Here is a 25,773-nt window from a genome sequence, read left to right as displayed (position 1 = left end):
GTAATATAGTGGTACAAAAAAGAGCATAAAAAACATTTATAATAAAGACACCTGACCCTAACATCTGAATCAGGCATGATTCGTTCACATTTTATTTATATTTCACACCATGGGGGGTTTAGTATATTAGTAGTGTAATAGAGGGCATATAAAACTATCTATAACAGAGGCATCTGCCCCTGACATCAAATTCAGGCATGATTCTTCTGGAGCCAACTGCTATCCAAACACAGGACATTTTAAAATCAAGTGTTACACAATAAACTACATTTTAAAAAGAATTAGGCTTAGAATGTAATGTAGTCTTGTAAACAAGCAGTAAAATCACTGTTTCTCTTGGTTTCCTCTCACTATCTGTGGAGGTTGTCCACGCCCCTCCAGACAGGGGCACTGGCCCCTGCAGACCGCCCATCTCCCCCCTTCCTCTTGGCCTGTCGTCTCTGCTTGGCCTCTGTCAGAGCGTAGTACTTGGCAAACTTGTTGACGAGGATAGGGACGGGCATGGTGATGAAGAGGACTCCTGTCACGGCGCACAGACTGGCAACTGCCCTACCAGGCCACGTCTGTGGATACATGTCTCCGTACCCCACGGTCGTCATGGTAACCACGGCCCACCATAAAGCCGAAGAAATGTCAAAGAGAGAGTCTGCTTCAGCCTTCTCTGCGAAATAGACCAGGGTGGAGAATGCGAGGACAACTACGGAGAGAGCCACGCCCAGGAGGAAGAGCTCATAGGCGCTGGCACGCAGCGAGTGGCCCAGTGCCCGAACGCCCGTCACGTGCCGCATCAACTTAAAGATCCGCAGGAGTCGGAGGACGCGCGCCACCATGGGCAGACACCTCAGGAACCTCAACGCCAGCTCATGGACCGACCAGCCCAAACACAGCTCCACGTAGAAGGGCAGGATGGCCAGAAAGTCAATGATGTTCAGGACGTTCAGGACGAACTTAAGCTTGTTTGGGCAGCTGATAATGCGAATCAAGAACTCAGCGGTGAACCAGATGATGCAGAGAAGCTCTATTATACCCAAAGCACGGATAGGATGCATGTACAGAAAAATATCATAAGCATCCACATAGGTTTCATTTCCATCTTCAATGTCCAGTGTCCACTGTTCGGAGTGGCTGTGGGTCCCCACACAGAAACAAATAATGGAAATAAGGATGAAGAGCAAAGAGAGAATGCAGATGATCTGTCAAAGGAAAGGAAAAGAACACATTACATTCTTCTGCAGCATTTAAAAAAGTAAACATCAACACACAGGAATGTTGTACTAAGCAAGGTAAGAGGCAGACATTGAAATATAAATGATATATGCCAGGGGTCGTCAAATGGCAGACCGCGGTTCGAGTCTGGACCCTGACGTGATCCTATCTGAGCCCGGACCATAATAGCCTAATTTAGATTTTCACGTAAGATTTCAAAGCTGCGCTAAATGTTTCGTAGGTTAGGATAACAGCATTTACTTCAGGAGCTTCAGCAACCATAATTTCGCTTGCTGCTACTCAGCCAGTGAAATCTGTGCATTCTGATCGAGTCGAGTCAGTAAAGTAAAGTTACTATCAGGTGAAGAGACTCACTGATAGCCTGAAACGAGCGAAGAGAGGAGACGGGACGAGAAACAATCAGATGGAAGTTAGCAATAAGTAAGTTATTTTCAAATCATGGATTGCTCAAAGAGGAGAAAGCTAGACAGCGAGAACAGAGCTTTATATAACGATACAGGGGCAATACCACGCAAAACTGTCATGTCCATAACGGCAACAAAATATGCTACCATGGCATTGTGTTGCCGTTATGGATGTGACCGTTTTGCACGGAATTGCCAGGGACCGACTCTTTATTCTGAGACAGGCGATTTTTAAAAGCGCCAATTTGAAGCACCTCTACTAGACAAAGCATATATTTTGAGCAAGCATAGGCAACAGTGAACTGAGACCAGAGAATATTTTACGATTTAAGAGGCAAGATTGATCCACCAGAATCTATAGTTAGGCCTACAGTACATCCATTCACTGCCCAACAACGTGAAGTTCCTGGGTTTTCAGGATTTCGGGTCAACATAAAAAAAATTAAACTTGCTGATTGATGGGTTCAAGGAACCAGCTGTGGACTATCCATCAATTGTCTCAGCTCAAATTTTATTTTAAGTTCACGTTAAGATCTTAAAAATAGCCAAGGCTACTCAATTTTTCTATATATATATATACAGTGCAACCGGAAAGTTTTCAGACCCTTTCAAGTTTTCCACATTTTGTTATGTTTCAGACTCATCTTAAAATGGATTCAATTCATTTTTTCTCATTAATCTACACACAATACACCAACACTCCACAAAAAAACAGGTTTTTGGAGTGTTTTGTAAATTTATACAAAATAAAAGACTGAAATATTCCATTTACATAAGTATTCAGACCCTTTGTTATGACGCTTGCAATTGAGCTCTGGTGCCTCCTACTTCTATCAATAGTCCTTGAGATGCTTCTACAACTTGATTGGAGTCCACCTGTGCCTAAATGAATTCACTGGAATTTATTAGGAGAGGCACACATCCCTTTATGGTCTCACAGTTGATGGTGTATGTGAGAGTGAAAACAAAGCCACGAGGTGAAGAGAATGGTCTGTAGACCTGCGAGACAGGGTTGTGTGAAGACACAGATCTGGCGAAGGATACAAGAACATTTCTGCAGCATTGTAAGTGCCCAAGAGCACGGTAACCTCCATCGTTCTCAAATGGAAAAGTTTGGAACAACCAACAGTCTTCCTAGATCTGGCCGCTCAGCCAAACTGAGTAATCCAAGACGGATGGCCTTGGTCAGACAGGTAACCAAGGACCCAATGGTCACTATGAGTGACATCCAGAGTTCCTTTGAGAGGATGAGAGAAGCGTAAAGGAGGACAAACATCAGACACACACACACACACACACACATGCATACATACTTACATACATACCTATACACGCACGTTAAACATTATGATGCTCTGGACCTTTGCTTGAGGAAATTTTCCGTAACTGGACCTCGCTGAAGGTTAATTGAATACCCCTGATATATGCAGTCGTTCAAATAATGTAGTCCTTCTGTATTAGAAAATGTGGGGAGCCTTGGTAGTTAAGCTGTGTTGTGTGGGCTTCAATAGGATACAAGATAGAAGCCTCTTCTGTCAGTTTAATGACAACTGTAACTGTAAAATGTAACTGTAACTGTAAAATGTTTTATAATTCAGTGTTTCCCATACATTGACTTATTTGTGGTGGCCCACCACAATATCAACATTGACCACCACACAATGATTTTCCATGTACTATTTTCAATTGGATGGAATTCGTTCATTGTAGAGCTATGTGCACCTTTGTAAAGCCTCTCCTTGTTTATCTAGAGCTATGTGCACCTTTGTAAAGCCTCTCCTTGTTTCTCTGTCTCTCAACGAACCTACATGCATGTTTAAAGACAACATTAATAATCCTACAAGGCATAGAAGACTACTGGAAGACTAAATTATGCTTAAATCTGGTTGTTGTAAATTGTGCATCATAACCCCGCTGCGCTAATTTGTTAAAAACTTTTGTATTCAGGTTGATTCTGCAAACCTACCACCACAAATAGAATTAAATTCTATGGGAAACACTGTAATTAGTGTAGTCTACTCAACATCACACAACTCATTAAACAAAAAGATATGTGAAAGATAAAAAAAGAGATCGTGCATGGAAATATGGATTACAGCAATTATCACAACAATAAGAAAGAACAAACCATGGCTGCTACAGATGAATGGGGATCATCAAAGAGAGCCCACATTTTTGGCATGCAAGCTGTCTGCATCCTCCCCGGTCCCTGGGTGCTGTAGTCTGGGGATCCCTCATCCGGCTCGAACTGAGCAAGCGCCTCCTCTTCATCCTGATGCTGTCGGAAGTTCTTCCAGCAACACGGCTCCACGTCGGTTTCGCTGACTCCCCAGAAGGAAAGCTCCTCTTCAAACGATTTACCGCACACATCTGCCGGGCAGTGCAGTTTCCCGGTGCGGTAGTAGTTTAAGATGGGGGCGAACGCTCCCGGGTCCCGGTCGAAGAAAAACTCAGAGGTCGAATGTTTCTGTGAGTCAGAGGCTAGGTTGGCGAGGCGTGTGCCCGGGATGGACATGAGGGTGCTCTTGTAAGTTTCATGTCGCACGCCACCAACATTAATTACAACCCTCTCTGCTTCAGAGCCTGCAGGTCCAACTTGCATTGGGTGAGCATGTGGGCTGGAAGCACTGAACATCTTTTATGATGAAATCCTGGAGGCAGTTTTATTGCCTGTTTTACAAACACTGGAGTTAGTGATATTGTTCTGGAAAAATATATTTATTAGCATTCTATAACATGTATATCTGTCCTTTACTGCATACTGTGACAATTATTTTTATGATTCTTCAAAAGATAGCAATTAATTGACATCAAAATCCACGCGTTATAGGCATTGCGTTTGAGTAGCCTATGGAATTGCTACTCAAACGCAATAGCCTATAACGCGTGGATTTTGAATTAACAAAATAAAACTCTCTTGACGCTTATTGACTTTTTCTTTGGCTATGACGTGAAAAAAGTTTTTGGAGGGGAAAATATATGTAGGCTATCTGACTGATATCCAGCCATTTACAGTAGGCCTAAATCAGTGTTTCCCAAACTTTTTTTCTGGCGACCCACTTTTTAAAAATGACAGACCATCGCGACCCATTTCACTTCAAATCTACCCTGCAACCACCAACATTGTTTTAGGCCACAGGTTCTCCAACTTTTCTATGCCTCCCCCAACCATACATTGCTATAGGATCTAGATAGATAGATCCTGCTTTGAACACGGTGTTGCATTTTGAGCACCATCAGCGTGAAAAGTTGGAAATGACTACTGAAAAGATACGTTTTAATGCGCATCCGAGAGTTTGGGGAAATTCTCGCATGTTGCGCATTCGTCAGCATAGTAAAGCTGTTTCTGTATTTCTAAAAAAAAATTTGTAGGCTACGTTGCGTTGCAGACAAATAACACTGTGGACGTCAATTCCGATGACAGCAAATAACTCAAGTCGTTATATTGTATTGTTGTATTATATTATATAGTCGTTATATCAGAACAAGGCTTTTGGGCAATAGCCGGAAGAATGCGCCTTTACTTTGGAGTTCGCGAGGTACAAAACGAGAGAAATAGTGTTTAAAATGTCTATTTAAATTGTAGCCTAATATAATGCACTGTTGTGCATTTTAAATCAGAAATAAGAATGTGAGGAGGTTGCTATTAACTTTAAAGATTGCATCTACAATCGAAACTCTACATGCAAATTGAATATCCTTATCCGGTCTATGGATGTCTGCTTTAGTTGACAGCACGGTCACTAGATTTTAATCGGTTAAGTTGAGGAACTGGTATCTGTTAATGTTCGTGCAAATAGGCGGATTCATGTCCCTTGCAGTTTGCAACTGCGAGGTACAGGTCATGGCAGGCGCCCCACAGAACGGTTTCATTTTGAGAGGTAGATATCCATGCTCTGGCTCCCCCTCTGCGATGCGTTCGTCCCCCAGTTTCATGAGCTTTTATGACAAAACCGTAACTGTGGTAGTTAACAAACTACATCCTAATAGAAAACTGTTTCTTTCCTGGTATCAAATGACAAATGGTATCAGACCTATAACACAACATAAATTGTGCTGGGCTGGCGACCCAAATAAATTCTCCTGCGACCCACCCGTGGGTCGCGACCCAGACTTTGGGAAACACTGGCCTAAATTACCAACTGGTACCGATAGAAGCTGGTATAGGCTGTACAGTATGTAGGCTACAATCATGTTTAGGTCTATTTCTTTTTTTTAATCAAAATGCTCAAAAAGGGTTCAATCACCGTTTAAAAACAACGCTTATGTTACCTACCTTCGAATGATGCCGGGAAAAAAAACTTTATGCGAAAAACACAGTGGATTCGGAAGAGCCTGGTGTTTAGGTAGGCTAGAGGTAGACTGTAGGCTAATGCGTGCATGAAACTTCATTGGGTTCTGGGGTACGAGGCAAGGCTATGGGTCCAGCCCACTAATTGTGAACAAAGTAGCTCATCCCAAAAGCCAGCGAGCAAGAGAGCATTGACAGAACTAGATTTGCATTTCTTGAAGGAATAGCGTAGGCCTACCACTTGTGGATCATTCGGGGTACATTTTGCATCTCCATGATAAAGATTTTAGCATATTTTGAACAATTATGCTAATAAAACAACTTTCATCAATAACAATGCTTTATACTTATTTTAGACCCAATTTATCCACAAAATATTAACTAAATGACTTTTACACCAATATTATTGGCTGTCTCCGACTACAGATTCATGCATTCAACTTGACTAAACTTAATGTTATCAAGTACGATCTATTTTTTGTAGCTAGATAATGTACTACCCTTATTAGACATTCTCTGGTACTAACTTATAGGTGGGACGAAGCCGCGTAGGCTATCTGTTCAATGTTGAAAAATGAGAGATGGATTAGCCTACTTGTTTTTTTACTATTCAGTAGGATACATTTAAGCGCTATGCCATTTGTTGCCACTGCCGTTCGTGACGCAGAAACTAGAAATATTAGTTTTATCAGAGAATGTCTAATAAGGGGAGAACTGCCACTCTCGGAAAACTTCCGGTTTCTGAACTGGTTGCAGTTCCTTCTGTGGTTCCACATGAGGGCGCTCGTCCACGAGTGCAGAAGCATGGAGGTCTATGGAGCTGTACCCCTCAAAATCCACTTTTCTCAGGATATAATTTTTTTCAAGTAATTTGAATATTGTATTCGAAAGGGGAGGCATGGAAAATACACTTGGTTGAGTATTATATTTTTTAAAGTCACTTAATTGTTCTAAAAAGCCTTTCAAACGTGTCTATGACGTCACTCATTAGCACAATGCTAGCGTGTTATGGGCAACAACGACCCAAACTGTAAATCAAAAGGACATAAGTACTCGTTCATTCAACTTTTGACCTATAACCCATGTTGAAGTTATATAAACTACAATCAAATCTGAGATTTGTCAACGACAATCAGGTGAAAGAGACAAATTTAGCCGTCTAGCTCCATTGACTCCCATTCATTCTGCACTCATGGCGATCGCCCCCAGTGGAAATCTGGTGGAACTGCAACCAAAATTCGGTAAGGCTCTCCGTAGACGGGCTCTGGTTTTATTAACTCTTGGTACAGGCGAACGCAGTTGTCGCCAATGTCAATCTACCATTAGCATAGTACGATACTGACATACGAATATTACAAGCCTATCAGATTTGGCTATACGAATCAACCCTAGGGGTTACAAACTTATTCAAAATCATCCCCCCCTCTGGTTTTTACAAAAATCGCACCCTGCTTACACCCATGGTTACACTCAAGGCTTCAGTGGTGCAACCTGATCACTTGCCTGCTGAATATGTTTGTGCAAGCAGTCTTTATTTGGAGGTAAGTCCCTCTCTGAACATTTTCCTGCCTTAAAAAGTTTGGCCCTTGCAATGTTCAGTTATTTACAGTCTTCTTGTTCATACAGATGACATGTGAAGCCCTTCAGTGCTTCACAAAGGTCTGAAGATGGGGGTGAAGCTAACTCCTAGGTCTTGGAACAGACGCAAGTACTCTACAAACTAGTTTCTTAAAGCAACACCAAAGAGTTTTTTGTGCCTTAATATAATGCAACACTGTACCAAGTGAGGTGATGTACAAACGTTTCGGTCCTCAGACCTTCATCAGTGCAAACCATACACAAAGACGTGACGCCTATTTATAGTCTGCGTCTACTAGGTGGCAGCTCTCAATCAACCTGACCACTAGCTAGGTAGGTTGAAGTGTAGACTCAAAGAATCATGATTTAAGATGGCCCTCAGGCTCATTAGTAGGCTACAGTAGACAGTCGGACCCAAAATAATGAATGAAATAAGAATCACAGGAAAAATAGAAAAACAAGACAAACATAAGGAAACAAGATTAACAATAATCAAGTGAATATTAAAAAATAGATGGATATTCGGATATATAATCAGCAGATTGAACATTCTCAGATAAAACCAGCTCAAAGGAAGCAAGACAAGTCAGTCATCATTTAACCCATGTGGATGTAATGTTTTAAGATAATAGATCCACCGCGCTTCGTACTGAAGGAGCGTCTGTCCTGTACAGCTCCTCCTGCGGGTAGAAGAGACTATCTATTCCTATAAATTTAAGCTGCGGTGTTCATTGAGGCGGATTCTTAACTGTCTACGGGTGCAGCTTGTGTACTGCAAACCGCAAGGGAAATATAATAAGTAAATGACATTAGTCGAATTGCATGTAATGAATTTTCTGATGTTGAACTGTTTACCAGTGGAGTAGCTAGTGAATTTGCTGGTCTTGGTGATCGAGGTACAGGACATGCAATTGCGGCAGGGAAAGAAGCCCGTCAGATCATCCAAGCGTTCGCGGGGACGCATTGAGTGATTGAAGGTGTTAGAGTGGACCAGCCTGTATTGTTATAAATATGTGACCTGCAATGGGTGAGTCACATCAACTAAACAGCATTTACAACAATAACAACAACAATGGCTAAACAAAATCAATCTCGTACATTTAATCTAATGTCATCAAGTTTGTTTGTGCAGTTGTCAAATGTTACATTGAGAGATTCAATTACGCTCAATGTTTAGTATAAAATAATCAAATAATTCTAATAAAAAACATGAAACAGAATTTAAAAGGATTGCTACACACTCTAATCATTAAGAGCCACTTTTCGAAGGTGCTGAGCAACGGTCTAGAGAGTATAGGATAGCTGGATTAGCTGCTTCTGTTCCATCTATTACACTGTGTGTGTGTGTGTGTCTCTCTCTATCTCTCTCTCTGTCTGTCCATAACATCTGTTCATGCTGCTGCTGTTATTGTCAACAGAGTCACATGACTGAATCTTGTCTGAGCAATTATTGCACCTGTCAAATGTGTGTCCTTATGTAATATTTAGTCTGAATTGTGAACACAAATAAATAAGTAGTAAAATGTGTGTGTGTGTATACAGTTGCAGAGTGTACAGTGTGTGTACAGTTGCATATTCATAATTTCTTGGAAATTTAATTTAAGAAATTTAAAGCTGCAATGACCTTTCTTAGCAAGTAAAGTCAAATAGAAGATGGTACAGAGAACCAAAGTTATAGTCTGCCCTCTGCTACCATTCACTGATGGCGTGGCACATATTTCATGTGGCTGGGGTACCAGGGTTATGCCAAAACGGAAATCCAGCACGGGCTTCACCCCAGCAGGCATCGAAAAAGTATACCGCTGCAGGAAGGATGTGAAGAAGAGAAAGAGTTCCATCTTAGCTAGGCTTTCCCCGAGACACACTCTTTTCCCTGAGAGAGAGGTAGAGAGAGAGGGGGGGGGGGCATTCATTTGGTTGAAATGAGGTCACAGGCAATATGTATGGTGATCTAGCACAGTATGACACAGGTGAAATACGGTCTGATTTTACATTGAGCTCTGTATCATTTTCTCAGTAAGTCCATTTGAGAGAGCAATGTTACTATAAAATTTGAAAGTGAGATGGTATTACAGTATAGTCTGTAAATATAAACATGCCTGTAGTGGATCTACATAAAAAATCATACATACTGATACGTAGATATGCTATGATTCATCAACATTCTATGTTTAAAGCAACACCAAAGAACTTTTCCTCTGTCGCACGCACGCTATTTGTTTATCCAGCAACGGCTTTGCAAATAACAATGTCCATAGACAAGGTAGAATATGTTGCATGATTTTATGAAAAGTACGATGTATTGCGACATCATGCAAGTCAAATTTGTACCCTGTTACGAGTTGATGAACCAGGAAAACAATTTTGGAAACATTATTTTAAGGTACAAAAAACTCTTTGGTGTTGCTTTAAATCCTCTTTTTACCTGCTGAGAATGGGATGAAGGCAGGATTCTTCACAAACTTGCCCTCCTTGTTCAAGAAGTGTCCTGGGTTAAAAGTGTGCGGCGTCTCCCATTCCTCCTTGTCAAACATTACTGATGTCAAATTCGCGATGTTGCCGATCCTCTGAATTTCGTGGATGACCGCATCAGTGTAGGGCATGTCCGCCCTGTCTGCCATGGTAGGCAGGCGTGACTGACCAATCACTCTCTCTCAGCCTGGACCATTTCTGTTGAAGTAAATGGAAAGAGCGGGGGGGGGGGGGGGGGGGGGTATCAACGTTATTAAACAATATTAAGTTTAAGCACAAGGTTTTTTGGGAAGTGGGGGGGGGGGGGCATTTGTCAGCTGTGAGTTACAATAAGATGAAATACAAGTTTGATCTATGTTGTCTAATTTATTTTAAATCTATTTCATGCATCGGGCGCCCCAGGGGAGGTCCAGGCAGAAAATGATGGCTTCAGCAGGATCACTCCTGAAATGGAGACATTTAACGTGTGTGTGTGTGTGTGTGTGTGTGTGTGTGCGTGCACTGCAGTGGACTCACGTTACCTTGAACCTCAGGGTACTTGGCCATGTAGAGAAAGCTCCAACGCAGGGTGGTGGACGTGGTCTCGGAGCCGGCCACAAACAAGTCCACCGAGCACATGATCAGATTGTCCTCGGTGAAGCCAGCAGCTGTATTCTCCTTGCTCTTCAGTGCTTACACACAGGGCCAGGTTAATGTCATCTGGTCATAAGGTCATCTGGGGCCTGACTTTAACAAAACTGTTAAAAATTATTAGCTAAGTTAGCTAAGTAACATGGTTAGCATAGTTAGCATGCTAGCATGTTAACATGCTAGTTAACATAGTTAGCATGATTACTAAAAATGATTAGCTAGGTTAGCTAAGTCACATGGTTAGCATAGTTAGCATGCTAGCATGTTAGCATGTTAATTAGCATAGTTAGCATAACTACTAAAAATGATTAGCTAGGTTAGCTAAGTAACACGGTTAACATAGTTAATATGTTAGCATGCTAGTTACAATAGTTTGGCATACCTACTAAAAATGATTAGCTAAGTTAGCTAAGTCACATGGTTAGCATACTTAACATGTTAGCATGCTAATTAGCATAGTTAACATACCTACTAAAAATGATTAGCTAGGTTAGCTTAGTCACAAGGTTAACATAGTTAGCCATGGTTAACATAGTTAGCATAACTACTTAAAATGAAAACATTAGCTAAGTTAAGTAACTTGGTTAACATTATTATCTTTGATAACATAGTTAGCATAACTGCTAGCAAACATTAGAGCCATTCCAACTGTCAGTTATCCTCAATTATCTACCTAAATAATTTAACCATTTAAATTATCCACCTATTTAACCGTTCAATCATTCCAACTATATTAAACCTTATCTACCAAGCAAATCATTTAACTATATAAACTATCCACCTATTTAACTGTTCAGTCATTCCAACTATATTAAACCTCATCTACCTAGCAACCAATATAGTTTGTTTTTACTCTGCATGATATTTTACATAATATTTTTTGCATTTTCATGCACTGTATTTCCTTCAGGAAATGCTTTTCTAGTTATTATTATTATTATCAATATACATAAGAAAGAGAGAGAGAGAGAGAGGCAATTAAATTATGACAGACATAATGTAAAAATAAAATTTGCATTTATATTGTGGAACCGTATAACCAACATACAATTGTACCAACATACAAAAAACAAGTAGCCTACAAACATGGGGCAATGCACACAAAAAAAATCAACCATGAAATATTACCATCAATTACTTCAACTAGGCTTGAAAACTGCCAGTGGTACCCAGGTCAGACTAAAATGTGCAACTCCCAACTTTGAACTCATGAAACATTGTAGCCTGGAGTTTGGTGCGCACGCACACAGCCACATCATGATGCATTGTAACACGCTGTCTGTAATACACTGTAACACGCAGCCCTAGCCAGCCACGACGTCAAATACATTGAAACACGCAGTCTAGCGCACACACACAGCCCACTCACTCAGCCCAACCCACAACCCACTTCACTCAGCCCAACCACATCAAATACAAACAAGGGGGGTGTCGCAGCCGATAACGGTAACGTTGTCAAGGGACAGGGGTAGTATGCCTAGACGTGGACTTATCCCTATTTTGATCCTCGTTTTGAAAAAAGTGGACAGGGCACCTGCAGGAATGAATGCGATGGTACGCACACACCCACATAACTTTCAACGCTTTGATAATATTTGTCCCGGTTAGGTTCCTGCATTGGTCAGTTAAAAAGTAGCCTACATACTGTAGTAGGCTAATAACATCCACATGCAATATCTTTATAACAACAACGCCTAACAACGACCTATTTATTTGGACAACTTTGTATAGCCCTATAAAGGCTAAAGTTACCTATTTTGTTATAGCGAAGGCTACGTTCACGTATGGCTTTAAACAGTGGTAATGCTAGCCTAACGTTTTGACAAGCAATAATCTTGCCTACCTTGTGCTTGCGGCTTGCCCATTTGAAATAACTCGCTTTGCTGTCTCCATCCTTTCTGTTTTCGTTGTTTAAAAAAACGTGTTATATCCATGAGTCTCGAGTTAATGAATTAGCTTACCATTGTGTGCTGATAACCAGCATAGATAGTAATAGAAAACAAGCTAGCCTACAACTTCTGTAGCATGCCTGTGTATCTCTCCTGCTCAAACAAAAGGTGCGCGCATGCATAGTTCTGCATAAAGTTGATTTTGATAACGTTACAAACTTTACTTTACAGAATTGTAAATAGCCTACTGGCATGCAGTTAATGGAATAGGCTACTGTGCAGAGTTGAGAAGTTATGGTAGCCTAGGCCAATTTGGTGTGAATACACGCACACAGGGGAAATTCTCTCTCGTTGTTGAGTAGCCTGGCTGATACGCACAGTGCGTACGGCCATGGCTTTGGCGCGCCTTGAGAACGTCTGGCTGAAGCTCTCTTTTTTCGAGATGCGCTTTCATATTTCGTAATTGTCTCATGCGAAGCCATTGTTGTCTGTGATAGCATGCATTGATACGGGCAAAGACAGGTGACGATAAGACACTTGTTTTCTTTTTTAAATGTCCCGCGCCGGGGCCCCCTAGTGGCCGGGGCCCGGGGCAGCAGCCCCTTTGCCCAATGCGGCCCTGCTTACACAGATGAAAGAAAAAAGAAAAGACAGAAGTGAAAACGTGCCGTTTTGACAACACCTTTGTGTCATTCTTGTGGCCAAGTGAGCAAGTGTCATTCTGATGACGTGTTTAAACCAAAGGACCCATAGGGCATAAAGAGCATGTCATCTCATGTCACAGGTCCAGCACACACACACACACACACACACACACTTCTCACCTTTTCAATCTCAGTCAAATAGCAGTCAATGTAATCCCTTGGCTCTGAGGGTTCCCAGTCTCTCGTGCTGCTCGATTTCCTCCCTCAGGAAAACTTTCACATGGTCATAGATTTTTCTGATGGTCTGGTGAGGCCCAGGTAAGCGTTTCATCACCACCGGGTAAGCATCGTACAGCTACAAAAGGTAAGCCACACAAGTTCCTTTTCAATCACCACTTAACTTAAGTCCTTCTTCTACTCATAAACTATTCTACTTCCGAGAACAGATACAGTATTGCTATTTGCAAAAATTAAATGAAACATAGAGTGCTGTTATCATTTAGGATGAGTACAATACCTGTGCCCAAATGGAGGCTTCAAGTTCAATAGTATCAAACATAGTCATCAGTGTTTGGAACTTCTCGTCGGTGTATTCAAATCGATGCCCAAAAACAAGGGAGCAAATGATGTTGGCAACAGCGTAGTTTGTAGGCAAGTGTGGATTGAATGGTTTACCTAAAGAGACAAGGAGTAAGAGATAAATAAATGCTCTATCCCTGTTTATATATTCTTATTTATAACAGGATCATTTATCACATCTCACAACCTCACCACAGTTATATAGTACTTGTTATTGTTATTATTATAATGTCAGGGGTGTGCAGGAGGACCCAAGTGCAAGACTCCACCAAGTCAAGTCAAGTCAAGTCAAGTTTATTTATATAGCGCATTTCATACACAGAGGTCATTCAATGTGCTTTACATAAACAAAACCAAACAATAAAAACAAATAAAAGCATAGAAGGGCAATATAGTCAAAGAATAGTTAAAAGGTAAAGATCATAATAAAAAGAAAACATAAAACAAGGTAAAATTATTTAAAAATAAAGAATAATTAGTAAGCAAAACAAAGGCAAAAGTAGTAAAAAAAAAGTAATAAAAGACAAAGTAGAATAATTATCAAGGCAGATTCAGAATTTGTAACTCGGCACAGTTAGCAGAAAGCATCTGAGAACAGTTTGGTCTTAAGTCTAGATTTAAAACTGGCTACAGTTGGGGCCTTTTTGATGTCATCCGAAAGTAGGTTCCACAGCTGAGCCGCATAGCAGCTAAAAGCTGCTTCACCATGTTTAGTTCTAACTATAGGTTTTACTAGCAGGTTTTTCACCTGGGACCTGAGAGGACGAGAAGGTGTGTACTGCTGAAGCATGTCTGACAAGTATTTAGGTCCTGCTCCATTTACTGATTTATAAACAAGCAATAGTGCTTTAAAGTCAATTCTGTGACTTACTGGAAGCCAGTGCAAGGACTTAAGAATTGGAGTAATGTGGTCAGTTCTTTTAGTTTTTGTTAGAATCCTAGCTGCTGCATTTTGTATCACCAGAAGCTGTTTAATAGTCTTTTTAGGAAGGCCTGTGAACAGTCCATTGCAGTAATCAACCCTGCTGGAGATAAATGCATGAATGAGTTTTTCTAAGTCATATTTTGACATCAGCCCTCTGAGTTTGGCAATATTTTTGAGGTGGTAAAAAGCTGATTTAGTTATCGCTTTCATGTGGCTGTTGAAATTTAGATCACTGTCAATTAATACACCAAGATTTTTAACAGTATCCTTTGCCTTCAACCCTTTTGTGCCAAGGAGAGTGGCAACCCTAAGTCTTTCCTCATTTTTACCAAATATAATTACTTCAGTTTTTTCTTTGTTCAGCTGAAGAAAATTTTGAGACATCCAGGTGTTGATTTGTTCTATACACTGACACATAGATTCAAGAGGACCATAGTCGTTTGGTGATAGAGCTAAGTAAATTTGTGTGTCATCTGCATAGCTATGATATGAAATCAAATTATTTTGAATGATTTGTCCAAGTGGGAGCATATAGAGGTTGAATAATAGTGGCCCCAAGATTGACCCCTGGGGAACACCACAGGTCAAGGACGTTGGTGTTGAGGTACAGTTTCCGATGGCAACAAAGAAGCTCCTTTCTTGTAGATATGATTTTAGCCAGCTGATAACTATGCCTGTAAATCCAACCCAGTGTTCTAGTCTGTGTAGTAAAATATTGTGATCAACAGTGTCAAAAGCTGCACTAAGGTCCAGTAGCACTAGGACTGATGTTTTACCTGAATCTGTGTTTAGGCGTATGTCATTGGAAACTTTAATGAGAGCTGTTTCAGTGCTGTGATTTGCCCGAAAACCAGACTGAAAGTAATCAAAATACCCATTTGATGTTAGGAAGGTGGTTAATTGATTAAAGACTACTTTTTCAATAATTTTGCCAATAAAAGGTAGATTGGATATGGGCCTGTAATTGTTTAGCATGGAGGCATCCAGGTTATTCTTCTTGAGAAGTGGCTTTACAACAGCTGTTTTCAGTGACTTAGGAAAAGTGCCAGACAGCAGTGATACATTTACAATTTGAAGGACATCCGCCGCTATGAGGTGAAAAACAGTTTTGAAGAAATTGGTAGGCAGAGTGTCTAAGACACATGTGGAAGAGCTGAGATTCTGTACCGTTTTTTCAAGTGTTTCGTAGTCTATCAAGCTGAACTCTGACATCAAGTTTAGTTTCCCTCTGTTTGTTGCTGGAAGTTCAGGTTGTTGAATTTGTAATTGAGCAGATATGTTGAGTCTGATTTTGTCAATTTTACCTTTAAAAAAAGATGAAAACTCATTGCATTTATTAGTTGAGAGAAGTTCAGGCGCTAATTGTGAGGGGGGATTTGTTAACTTATCAACAGTTGAAAATAGAATACGAGTGTTATTTGAACTTCTATTGATAATGTTAGAAAAGAAAGACTGTCTTGCTTTGCATATTTCAGAGTTATATGTGCGGAGCATATCTTTATGGATTTCATAGTGAATCTGAAGTTTGTATTTACGCCATTTTCTTTCAGTCTTCCTACACTCTCTTTTTAGAAGTTTAACTGCTGGATTTTGCCTCCATGGTGCTTTCTGTTTGTCCTTAACTTTCTTGAATTGTAATGGAGCAATGTCATCCATAATGTTTGCCATTTTTGCATTAAAGTGATCAAATAAGTCTTCAGAGTCTGACAGTTGACTTGACTTTAGTGAAAGTGCTTGCTCAAAGAGAGCACTTGTCTGATCATTTATGATTCTCCTTTTTACCATCATAGCTGTGTTTTGAGTGTGTGGGGACATAGACACATCAAAGTAGGGATGTGACGCTCGAAGCTGACGTTTCGAAACAGTGTCGAGCTTCCGAAACGCAAGTGTTTCGAACAGTGTTTCGAAGTGTGGTTCAAAACGCCCATGTCACGTGACCATGGCTTAGTGAGGCTTCGTGGTGTTTCAATTTGGTTTGGACAGGTGCACAGCCTTACCGCGCGAGCCAATTACCCGAGTAAACACCTGTTTGATCTAAATTACAAAGTCCCAGAATGCTTAAAAGTCATTCAAACACATCCTATCTTTGTGGGTTTTTTGTGAGGAGAGAGATTTTGAGAGATATAGCGACATAGAGACATATAGAGATATAGCGATTTATAGTGCATTCTTGTGATTGATAGGTTAGTGATATAGATTAGTTGACAGGCTAGAGACAGACAGTGAGCGATAGTTTAGATAGATATAGTCTAGTGACGTTAATATTTAGATAGTAGCAGAAGTAAAAAAATATATGACTGATGCCTTTATTTCAAGAACAGCTGACCCTTTGAAATACTGGCAGGAGAGGAGAGTGGTTTATCCAAACCTAACTGTGATGGCCAAAAAATATTTGTGCATGCCAGCAACAAGTGTGCCTTGTGAAATAATTTTTTCCAAGGCTGGGGAGGTTTATTCAAAAACAAGAAACAGATTAAATGCCAAGATGGCAGAACAACTGTTATTCCTAAATAAAAATGTATGTTGACATACAAAAAATGTGTTGTTTATTTTTCCCATGTTGTACCTGTTTAGTCTAACGCATGTATCCTTTATTTCCCTACAACATGTTCCCAAAAAAAACCCTGGGCCATAAGCATAGCCTACATTTTAAAACCATTGTAGCATTTTCCTCTCCAGCATATTCCAAAGGATAATGTACTATGAAACTGAAATAACAAAACATCTAACTGGCAGATATAAAAATATTCTTGTTATTGAAGGCATATAGTCTGAAATTTCTAAGCACCAGCAGGGAATCGAACACCGGACGCTCCAGCCGAATGCAAGTGTGTTAACCACTCAACCACGTAGCTGTGGACGAAATCATGTGTTCCATGTTGGCTATTTATATTCTTCGTCTGAAGCAGTTGTGCTTCACGGTCAAAATGTGATGGTGACATCTAGTGGCTAGTTTTGCTAACATGGAGTTACGGGTGTCGGATTGTTTCGAAACCTCGACACATTCCGGCGCAATTGCTTCGAACGTTTCGTTGTTTCACAAAGCCTCGTTCTGCCCATCCCTACATCAAAGAACACGCAGAAATGATCAGATAAGGCCAGGTCTTTAACAGCTGGCAGAATTACAGACAAAACAGATTTAATTCTTAACACAAACTTTACAACACTTTCTTACTTACACACGGGACTTTGACTAGACAAACAGAGAGACGAGCCGACAGGGAACAGGAGGGTAGAAATACACATACCAATTAACAGAAAGATAGAGGACTGGACGAAACCAACGAGACAATAACAGGGAACAGGTGAGGAGGCAGAAATGGAGGGAAAACAAACAAGACAGGAAGCACAGACCAAATAAGGAGATGGGGCGGAGACAAAGACAGGTGACAGGCAGGGAACACAAAGCACATGGGGAACAGGCAAAAACAAACACAGGACAATACACAAAATGGCCACCAGGGTGGCACAAACTTAACCAGATCCTGACATATAACCTGATATGTTTATAATTCTGTTACAATAGCCTATTGCTATCATTACTATATTTTATGTAGGCTATATGACTACTTTTTCAGTGATTTATAATGATAATGTTTATTGTTATTATTGTAGCCTATGTCGCTTTGGACAAAAGCATCTGCAAAGAGCCATAATCATACCCATGAATAAATACATAAATTAATACAATTCCTTGCGCCCCTTATTTGCAAGAATACAGACTGTATTCTTACCATCAAGTTCTTCAATATCTCTGGAAAGATGGGTAAACTCATCTAAAATGGCTGACTCAAGAGACTTCTTGCCGACTCCAAAATACTTGAGGGTAAACAGGGCAAACTTGCGCTGTTGTCTCCATAAATATCCATTCCTGGTGATAACGCCTGTAGAAAGGAAACAACATGTAAACAGAGCCTGCTGCTCCAGCCCCCATTTTAAAATGTATGTATCACTAACTTCCTGTTTATGATCAAGTAAAACCTCCCTCTGTTCCTTTCCTTTTCATTCATTCATTTTAGCAGACATGTTCATTCTGTTTCAGTGCTCTACAGACACACTGTGTGGAAGTGTGCCAGGTAAGGAACTCATGACGGTGGTGCTGTTTGCACCTTGTTTTGCTAAATGAGCCACAGTAGGACACGGACATGATCTAGTACAAACTAACACTAATACAAAAATAAAAGCAGTTTATTGATACTATTTATGTGTGAATAATCATAAAACATAAGGAGTATCCTTAGTCTTACCAAGATGGTTGGACACCTCCATTGTAAGTGCACTCTCAGGCCGGTCAGCCATGGTGTCTCCTTGAGTCACCAAAGCTTCTCGCACCATCTTGTAGCCGTTCAGGACCACGGACCATGAGGAATTAATTTTAAGACTGTAGATATTCCCATACTGCTCAGCAAGCTACGAGAGACAAAGATAAGAGACATCTTAAGGGCTAAAAAGGCATATGTGGCAAAATGTTCCTGAACAGTTGGAGCCAGCTATGGAATAGCAGAGAAGAAGACAAAGAAGAAGAAGAATTCTTGTGGCACTCTTTAATGTATTCTTTCATTATTGCAGTGACCAGTTCTCATAAATATCTGATTCTAAAACCTGTTCTTATAAATGTCTGACACTTACCCGGCACAGTTCCAGATGGGCTTTCTTGAAGTCAATGGTGACCGTGTTCCCTATGACAGGCCAACACAGTGGACCTGGAGGAAAGGTCTTTGGCCTGCGCCTCCGCATGATATCCGCTAGAAGCAGAAAGACAATGGTGGACACCAGCAGCACCTGGATGTCCATCCATCTCAGCCAGTGTTGTATAGAAAGCAATACTTGAGTAAAAGTACAAGTATCGTACTAGAAAAAGACTTTGGTAGAAGTGAAAGTTGCCTTTTAGAATATTACTTAAGTAAAAGTCTTAAAGTATATACTGTACTTAAGTATCAAAAGTAATTTTCTGATATTTAATGTACTTAAGTATTTGAAGTAAAAGCAAGCGGTTTTATTTTGAACTTTTATTGTAAACTTTATTTTGGCTTTCTTATAGTAAAGCATAAAGCATATTCAGGGTTCCCATATCTTCTTAATCTCACTCATCAAATCAAATCACATTCTTTTTTTAGGACTTTTTAGTCACAATTCTCTGAAATGAAAAATAAATAACTTATTTCTTTCACAAAAAAAAAATGACCTGCTTGTAGGAAGAACATTTTGGTCATGTGGCATGAGCATTTCTAGGGCTTACTCCCCAGGTCACCGTCACTTACACACACACACACACAGGCCACATATGTCCAGCAGCTACTAATATGCCAGTCATTAGTTGAAACTAAAAAGGTGTCTGTTCATCTTCAAAAGAAGCTGGTTTTCAAAGTTGCCAGAATTCAGTGCCCGGGAGTTTCAGGCCCAAGACCGACCATAGTGGTGGAAATTGGATAAATTAAGCAACATTTCAGCTCTTGCTATCCTGTAGTTTTTATTAGTACCATGGTTCAACAAATGTGTAAAGGTTTTATAATAATTCACTTCAACTGAGAAGTTAACAAAAAATATTCCACAAGTTACCAAAACAGAAAGAAAGAAATAAAGGCTTTGAAATGTAGCCTATCCCACGCTTCCACAAAGAGGCATATTGAACTAATGTTTAGACTACATGTTTTTTGCATGGGTAGGCTATATTGTTGTTTGGTGATTTAGCCTACTCCTTTACTACACCCTCTTCTGAGCAAACAAGGCATATAGGTTTATCATGTAGGGTAATTGCTCTTTCTTACATTAAATAACTTTAATTTATCCTCTCTACTTGTCCCTGTAGTCATGGCCTCCTCATCACTAATTTCGGGCTCATCATTTTCAGTGGTCGACTGGTTGATCTGCTGCTCAGTCTCTCCTGGCCTCTTTCTACCCTCCATCCTTCCTGACGCTTGTGTCTACTGTAGGGCCGGCTTGGCTATCCGTATCTGAGAAAACTTTTTGGAAAAGACGGGCTATATGTACCCAACCAACTCTTTTTGGGAGGGAACTCCCTCACGTAGGCTACAACCCATGCAGAGGCATTGCATTGGTGTCATGCACAGAATGCGGAACGTGTCCTACTTTAAGAAAAGATAGACTAACGTGACAAATGTCAATATTTGTTTCCTCGACCGGCCCAAAAGTGAAGCGCCCCACTGGGAATTCTCCCGATTACCCACCCCGGGCCTGATTCAGTCTTACTCTTCTTGGACTGAAGACAACTCCTGCGATGCTATGGATAAATAGCTTTTCACAGGCCGCTAGGGCAGGTAGCCGATGTACAGAAACATTTCTTGCAAATACGGCCACGGGTGTATGACGTTATATACACCACTACCCTGTTCACCGAGTTCACCACTATCGTCGGGGTGGTCGTCTATGATAACGGGAGGTCCTCCAGTAGGTGCTCGTGCTTCCATGGCGGTTTCAGTTGTGCGTTCTCCTCCTTTAGCAACAAACAAGAGCTGAAATAGAGCGCACAGCGTGCGGAGCGTGCGTAATGCAATCTAGGAGCAGTGATTCGCCAAACCTCCCTTATTGCAGTCGCACACATTTTTTCTAATTTTATGTTTTAGTAACGAGTAACGAAGATGCTTAGTGGAAAAATAACGGAGTAAAAGTATACATTTTATCTAGGAAATGTAGTGGAGTAAAAGTGGAAGTTGACATAAATTTAAATAGCGAAGTAAAGAACAGATACGTGAAATTTCTACTTAAGTACAGTAACGAAGTATTTGTACTCCGTTACATTACAACACTGATCTCAGCAAGGAGGAACTGAAGGTTGAGGATGACGAGGGAGCCATGTGCTTTAGAGAATGCCTCTCTCTGTCTGACCTCTAACTGCTTAGGTAGCTGATTAAATACACACAGGTCTCTGCCCAGACATGTTGCACTTTGTCCTGTTGTCATATCTAAGGCAATGCATTGGTGGGAGGGCTCAGTGACCTAGCGCACGCTCACCACTCAGCATTTCTGCATCATGGAGTCACTCAGCATGTGTGTGACTCCATGATGTGCGACACAATTTGAGATGACATAATATGAAGAGGAAAGATGCTGAATCAGGGGTCTTATAGAAGTCCCACATTTATGTTTTTGGGTATTTAAGTCATTTTTCAAGCCTAGACACCCGAAACCTCAGACAATCATGATCAAGTTCCAGTATACAGTAAGACATGTCAGACTGTTTCACAATAGTAACCATTTAGTAAATACTTACAGGGTCATTCAAAAAGGTCAAATTTCTATATGCTTATCCAACATAAAATTGCTGCTCGCTGATATAACCAGTAGGGTCATTCCACGTCAATTCAACCAGGACCCACGCACTTAGGTCTTAAACAATTCTGAAAAAATTACCAGGTGTACCTATGTTACCCAGGAGACACACTGTAAAATGACTTTTATATAAGATACAGCTAGTTTTATGGGGGTAGGGGGTGTTGATTTTGTTCAGCCTCTTTTTTTTGTCAAAGTTCACAAGCCATAGCGCAAGAACTAAATCATGTAGGGGGCTCAAATTGTGCATGCTGGTACATAAATAGGAGTAGTATGCAAAATCGTCATGTTTGGTCTGGATGATCCTGCACGGTTATAGCTGTCCCTCAAAGTTGATCAAAATTTTATTGGAGTTTTTGGCTGGGCTCTGTTTAGGCCTTCAGAAGACATATTTGTACTCAACATACACTTTTAATTTATTTTCCTTATTGAGATAAGTAGAAACACTCTCACAAAAAGCGATGAACAGAAAATAAATTCCTTCTGAGTCCAGCAGACCTAACAAGTCTGAAAAATCTATTTGGTTCTCATTTTCAGAGCACCCAAACACCTTGTGGGAATATACAAAGATTTGTTTTATATTCTTCTCTTTATTCACCATGATCCCTTCTTTTTAAAAACACCAATTTGACTTGTCTTATGCAAATCTTTCTTTTTTACTTTCCACCCTGAACATGGCAGTTTAAACAAATGTTTTGGTAATTCAGGTTCAAGGAAGACAAGGAAGGCTTGTATTATAACCTCCAACCAACTTACAGCAGAACGACTGGGCTCAAACATCAAAAGCAGCATATGCGTGTGGTTATCAGAGCTGACCTCACAACTCTTCACCTACTGAGAAGGATAGAGCCTCAGCTCCTCCTTCACCTGAAGGCAGACTATCTGCTACCTACTTCCTTAAAATTAGTGCGATTATGTAAACATATGGACCCTTTCAAGAGAGTTCCATTATCAGCATCATAGTTGGCCCCACAAGACTTCCTTTTTAACATTCCATATGTTATCTTAATGCAGAGGAAGTAGATTGGGGCCCAAATAGAATGTTCAAGCATTGTTTTTGTTTTTATTGTTGAAAGGGTCTATATGTGTGTTTTGTGTAAAAGTCTTTCACACAGAAAGACCCGTGTGTGTGTGTCTCTCACTGCGTGTGTGCCCGTTGTGTGTGTGTTTTTTTTTACCTCTGTGTGTGCGTGCGTGCGCGTGTGTGTGTGTTAGGGAGGGGAGTTGGCTGTGTGTTTTAATTATGCAATACTTTATTATCCTTTTCCTATCTCAACAGGCAGAGTAAATGTGGTGTGAATGGTATTGTCACACTTTTTGACTAAAGCAAAATCAAGCTTTACCATGGCAAATGTTCATTAGGAAACATGTCCCTGCACTTAATAGTCCAGTCATTTTATGAAAAAAGGTTGAACAAATTACAACAGAAGCAAACTTAACTGATTTTGTATCCTCAATATGTCCTGAGTAAGGGAAAAAAAGCCCCGAAGAATCCCAACAGGGGAAAGTTTCGAAAAAGACCCAAATTAGTACAGCGGCTAAGGCCAGATTTTTACCTGAATCGTTCAGTTTTTGCAGAAAGCACGAAACTTGGTACAGTTATAGTACTACCCCTAGTGATCAAAATTTGAAATGGACCCCAACACATAGCGCCCCCTAGTGGCCCCTATCTTGACTTCAAATATGGCCACCAAAATATGCCTTTTTTTTCTACATTTATAATGCTATGCTGCTTTTAACACATAATATGACGTCTATAGCCATCTTTCAGCATTATGAAATATATGAGACAATCATGCATAATTAAAATGGCAGACATGTTGGATTTTAAAGAAGTAGCCATACATTCTGACACTGAGTCAAAAACTGGGGTGCGTTTAGGCTATGTATGAAGTTTCGACTGTGTGACTAAACCCTGCACTTGCCTGGGCTCAATCCTTCTAATTTGCCCCCTAGAGGCTGGCATGCTAGCAAGGAGGCTAAAACCCATGGATGCTAGTGTCTGTCAAATCTCTTAAAGAAACATATGCTGCCTTTTGGGAAATTAGCTATTTTGTCTTCTATCCTAGAGTTAGATAAATTAGTACATACACCCAGTCATAGTTAGATAAATTAGTATATAACCCAGTCCACATATAACCCAACACATCCTACTGTTAGCTTAATTCAATTGAGGTGGGTGGGGCCAATTAGCATATGCCAATTTAAGGCTTATATTGATTGTTTGAAAAGGTCCATTTTGTTTTATTGTAGTTTAACATTTTGCATCCCATAAAATGATTATGCCTGTCAATGAAGCTAATTTAAATACGTAATACCTTATGAGTTTAGCTCCCTCCTGACACATTAGGGCTCATGCTAGTCAGTGAACCAGCACTTTTAGGACACTTGCTAGTGCGTTCAGCGCCCAGTCCTTGGGTGTGCTTGGTAGTGGAAACACCAAAAGCTCAATACAAGTTGAGGTTGTTCTGATATAGTAAGTCCAAGACTTGCTTGAGGACCACTTTCTCCAAAACAAGAAAGGAAGAAGGGAAATAGGTCTGTAAAAACAGGAATGGTTTTAGAGGTGGTGGCAAATGATAACTTTTTCCATCTTTATCCTCCTTGACTGATTTTTCACTATTTTCACATTTGGCTACGGTCAGTGTCACTACTGGTAGCATAAACCAGTACCTGGAGCCTACAAATGTTGCACAGGTAGTCCAACTCCTCCAGAATGGCACACCAAACATTCCATTGCTAGAAGGATTGCTGTGTCTCCCAGCGCAGTCTCAAGAGCATGTTGGAGATTCCAGGAGACAGTTGCTCTAGAAGAGCTGGGCAGGATGGTAGAGGGTCCTTAACCCAGCAGCAGGACCAGTATCTGCTCCTTTGTGCAACAACAAACAGTGAGCCCTGCCAGAGCCCTACAAAATGACCTCCTCCTGGCCGCTGGTGTGAATGTCTCTGACCTGTCAGACTTCATGAAAGTGGCCTGAGGGCCCGATGGCCTCTGGAAGGACCTTTGCTCACTGCCCAGCACCGTGCAGCTCAATTGGCATTTGCCATAGAATACAAAATTGGCAGTTTCGCCATTGACGCCCTGTGCTTTTCACTAATGATACCAGGTTCACCCTGAGCACATGTGAGGTCTAAAGATGTCTTGGAGAATGTAATGTTGCCTGCAACATCATTCAGCATGACTGGTTTGGTGGTGGGCCAGTGATGGTCTGAGGAGGGATATCCTTGGAAGGACGTACACACCTCTACGGGCAAGACAACTGCACCCTCACTGCTCTTAGGCATCAGGATGAAAACTTCAGACCCATTGTCTGACCCTGTATTGGGGCAGTGGGCCCTGGGTTCCTCCTGGTGCACAACAATGGCTAGACACATGTAGCGAGAATGTGCAGGCAGTTCCTGGAGGATGAAGGCATTGATACCATTGACTGTACCCCCACACTCCCCTGACTTAAATCCGATTGAACACCTCTGGGACATTATATTTTGGTCCATCCAACACCGCCAGGTTGCAACATTGACTGTCAAGGAGCTCAGTGATGGCCATGTCCACATCTGGGATAAGATACCCCAGGACACCATCTGCTGTTTCATTAAGAGCATGCCCCGATGCCATCAAGCATGTCGGGGCTATACGAACTACTGAGTACCATCATGAGTTGCTGCGCTGAAATTCAAGCAAAATGGACTAGCTTGCCACGTCATTTTTTCCACTTTGATTTTCGGGGGGTCTTTTAATTCAGTCCTCTGTGGATTGATCATTTTCATTCCCAAATAACGAAGTGGCATCCTTTTCTTCCTAACATATTACCCAGTCCATATCAGTTTGAATCCTACCTCACAG

At 40.8% G+C, this 25,773-nt stretch overlaps 1 protein-coding gene and 1 pseudogene across 1 annotated transcript; both read right to left on the bottom strand.

Moving 5' to 3' along the window:
• On the bottom strand, positions 1–6,175 carry LOC143122907 (voltage-gated potassium channel KCNC4-like). Its single transcript, XM_076283905.1, has 3 exons — positions 5,908–6,175; positions 3,760–4,301; positions 1–1,193 (listed from the first exon to the last, which is right to left on the bottom strand). The coding sequence occupies exons 2-3, from the start codon at positions 4,264–4,266 to the stop codon at positions 351–353; spliced, it is 1,350 nt and encodes a 449-aa protein (XP_076140020.1). The 5' UTR covers positions 4,267–4,301; positions 5,908–6,175; the 3' UTR covers positions 1–350.
• Positions 6,176–8,072: 1,897 nt separating this feature from the next.
• On the bottom strand, positions 8,073–25,304 carry LOC143123522 (cytochrome P450 2J6-like; annotated as a pseudogene).
• Positions 25,305–25,773: the final 469 nt, after the last annotated feature.

Source organism: Alosa pseudoharengus, unplaced genomic scaffold (genome assembly GCF_046254945.1).
Source record: "Alosa pseudoharengus isolate Yale_2024_CS ecotype anadromous, Long Island Sound unplaced genomic scaffold, YU_APseudo_1.1 YU_APseudo_1.1_scf_14, whole genome shotgun sequence".
Lineage (NCBI taxonomy): Eukaryota > Metazoa > Chordata > Actinopteri > Clupeiformes > Clupeidae > Alosa > Alosa pseudoharengus.
This window is presented reverse-complemented; position numbering and strand designations above follow the sequence as displayed.

What these genes read in the sequence shown, in the direction of transcription:
- LOC143122907 (XM_076283905.1), bottom strand. Translation starts at nt 4,266, where the DNA reads ATGTTCAGTGCTTCCAGCCCACATGCTCACCCAATGCAAGTTGGACCT. An exon ending in ATTCATCTGTAGCAGCCATG is followed by an intron (nt 1,194 to 3,759) that starts GTTTGTTCTTTC and finishes TTCCTTTGACAG; the next exon opens with ATCATCTGCATTCTCTCTTT.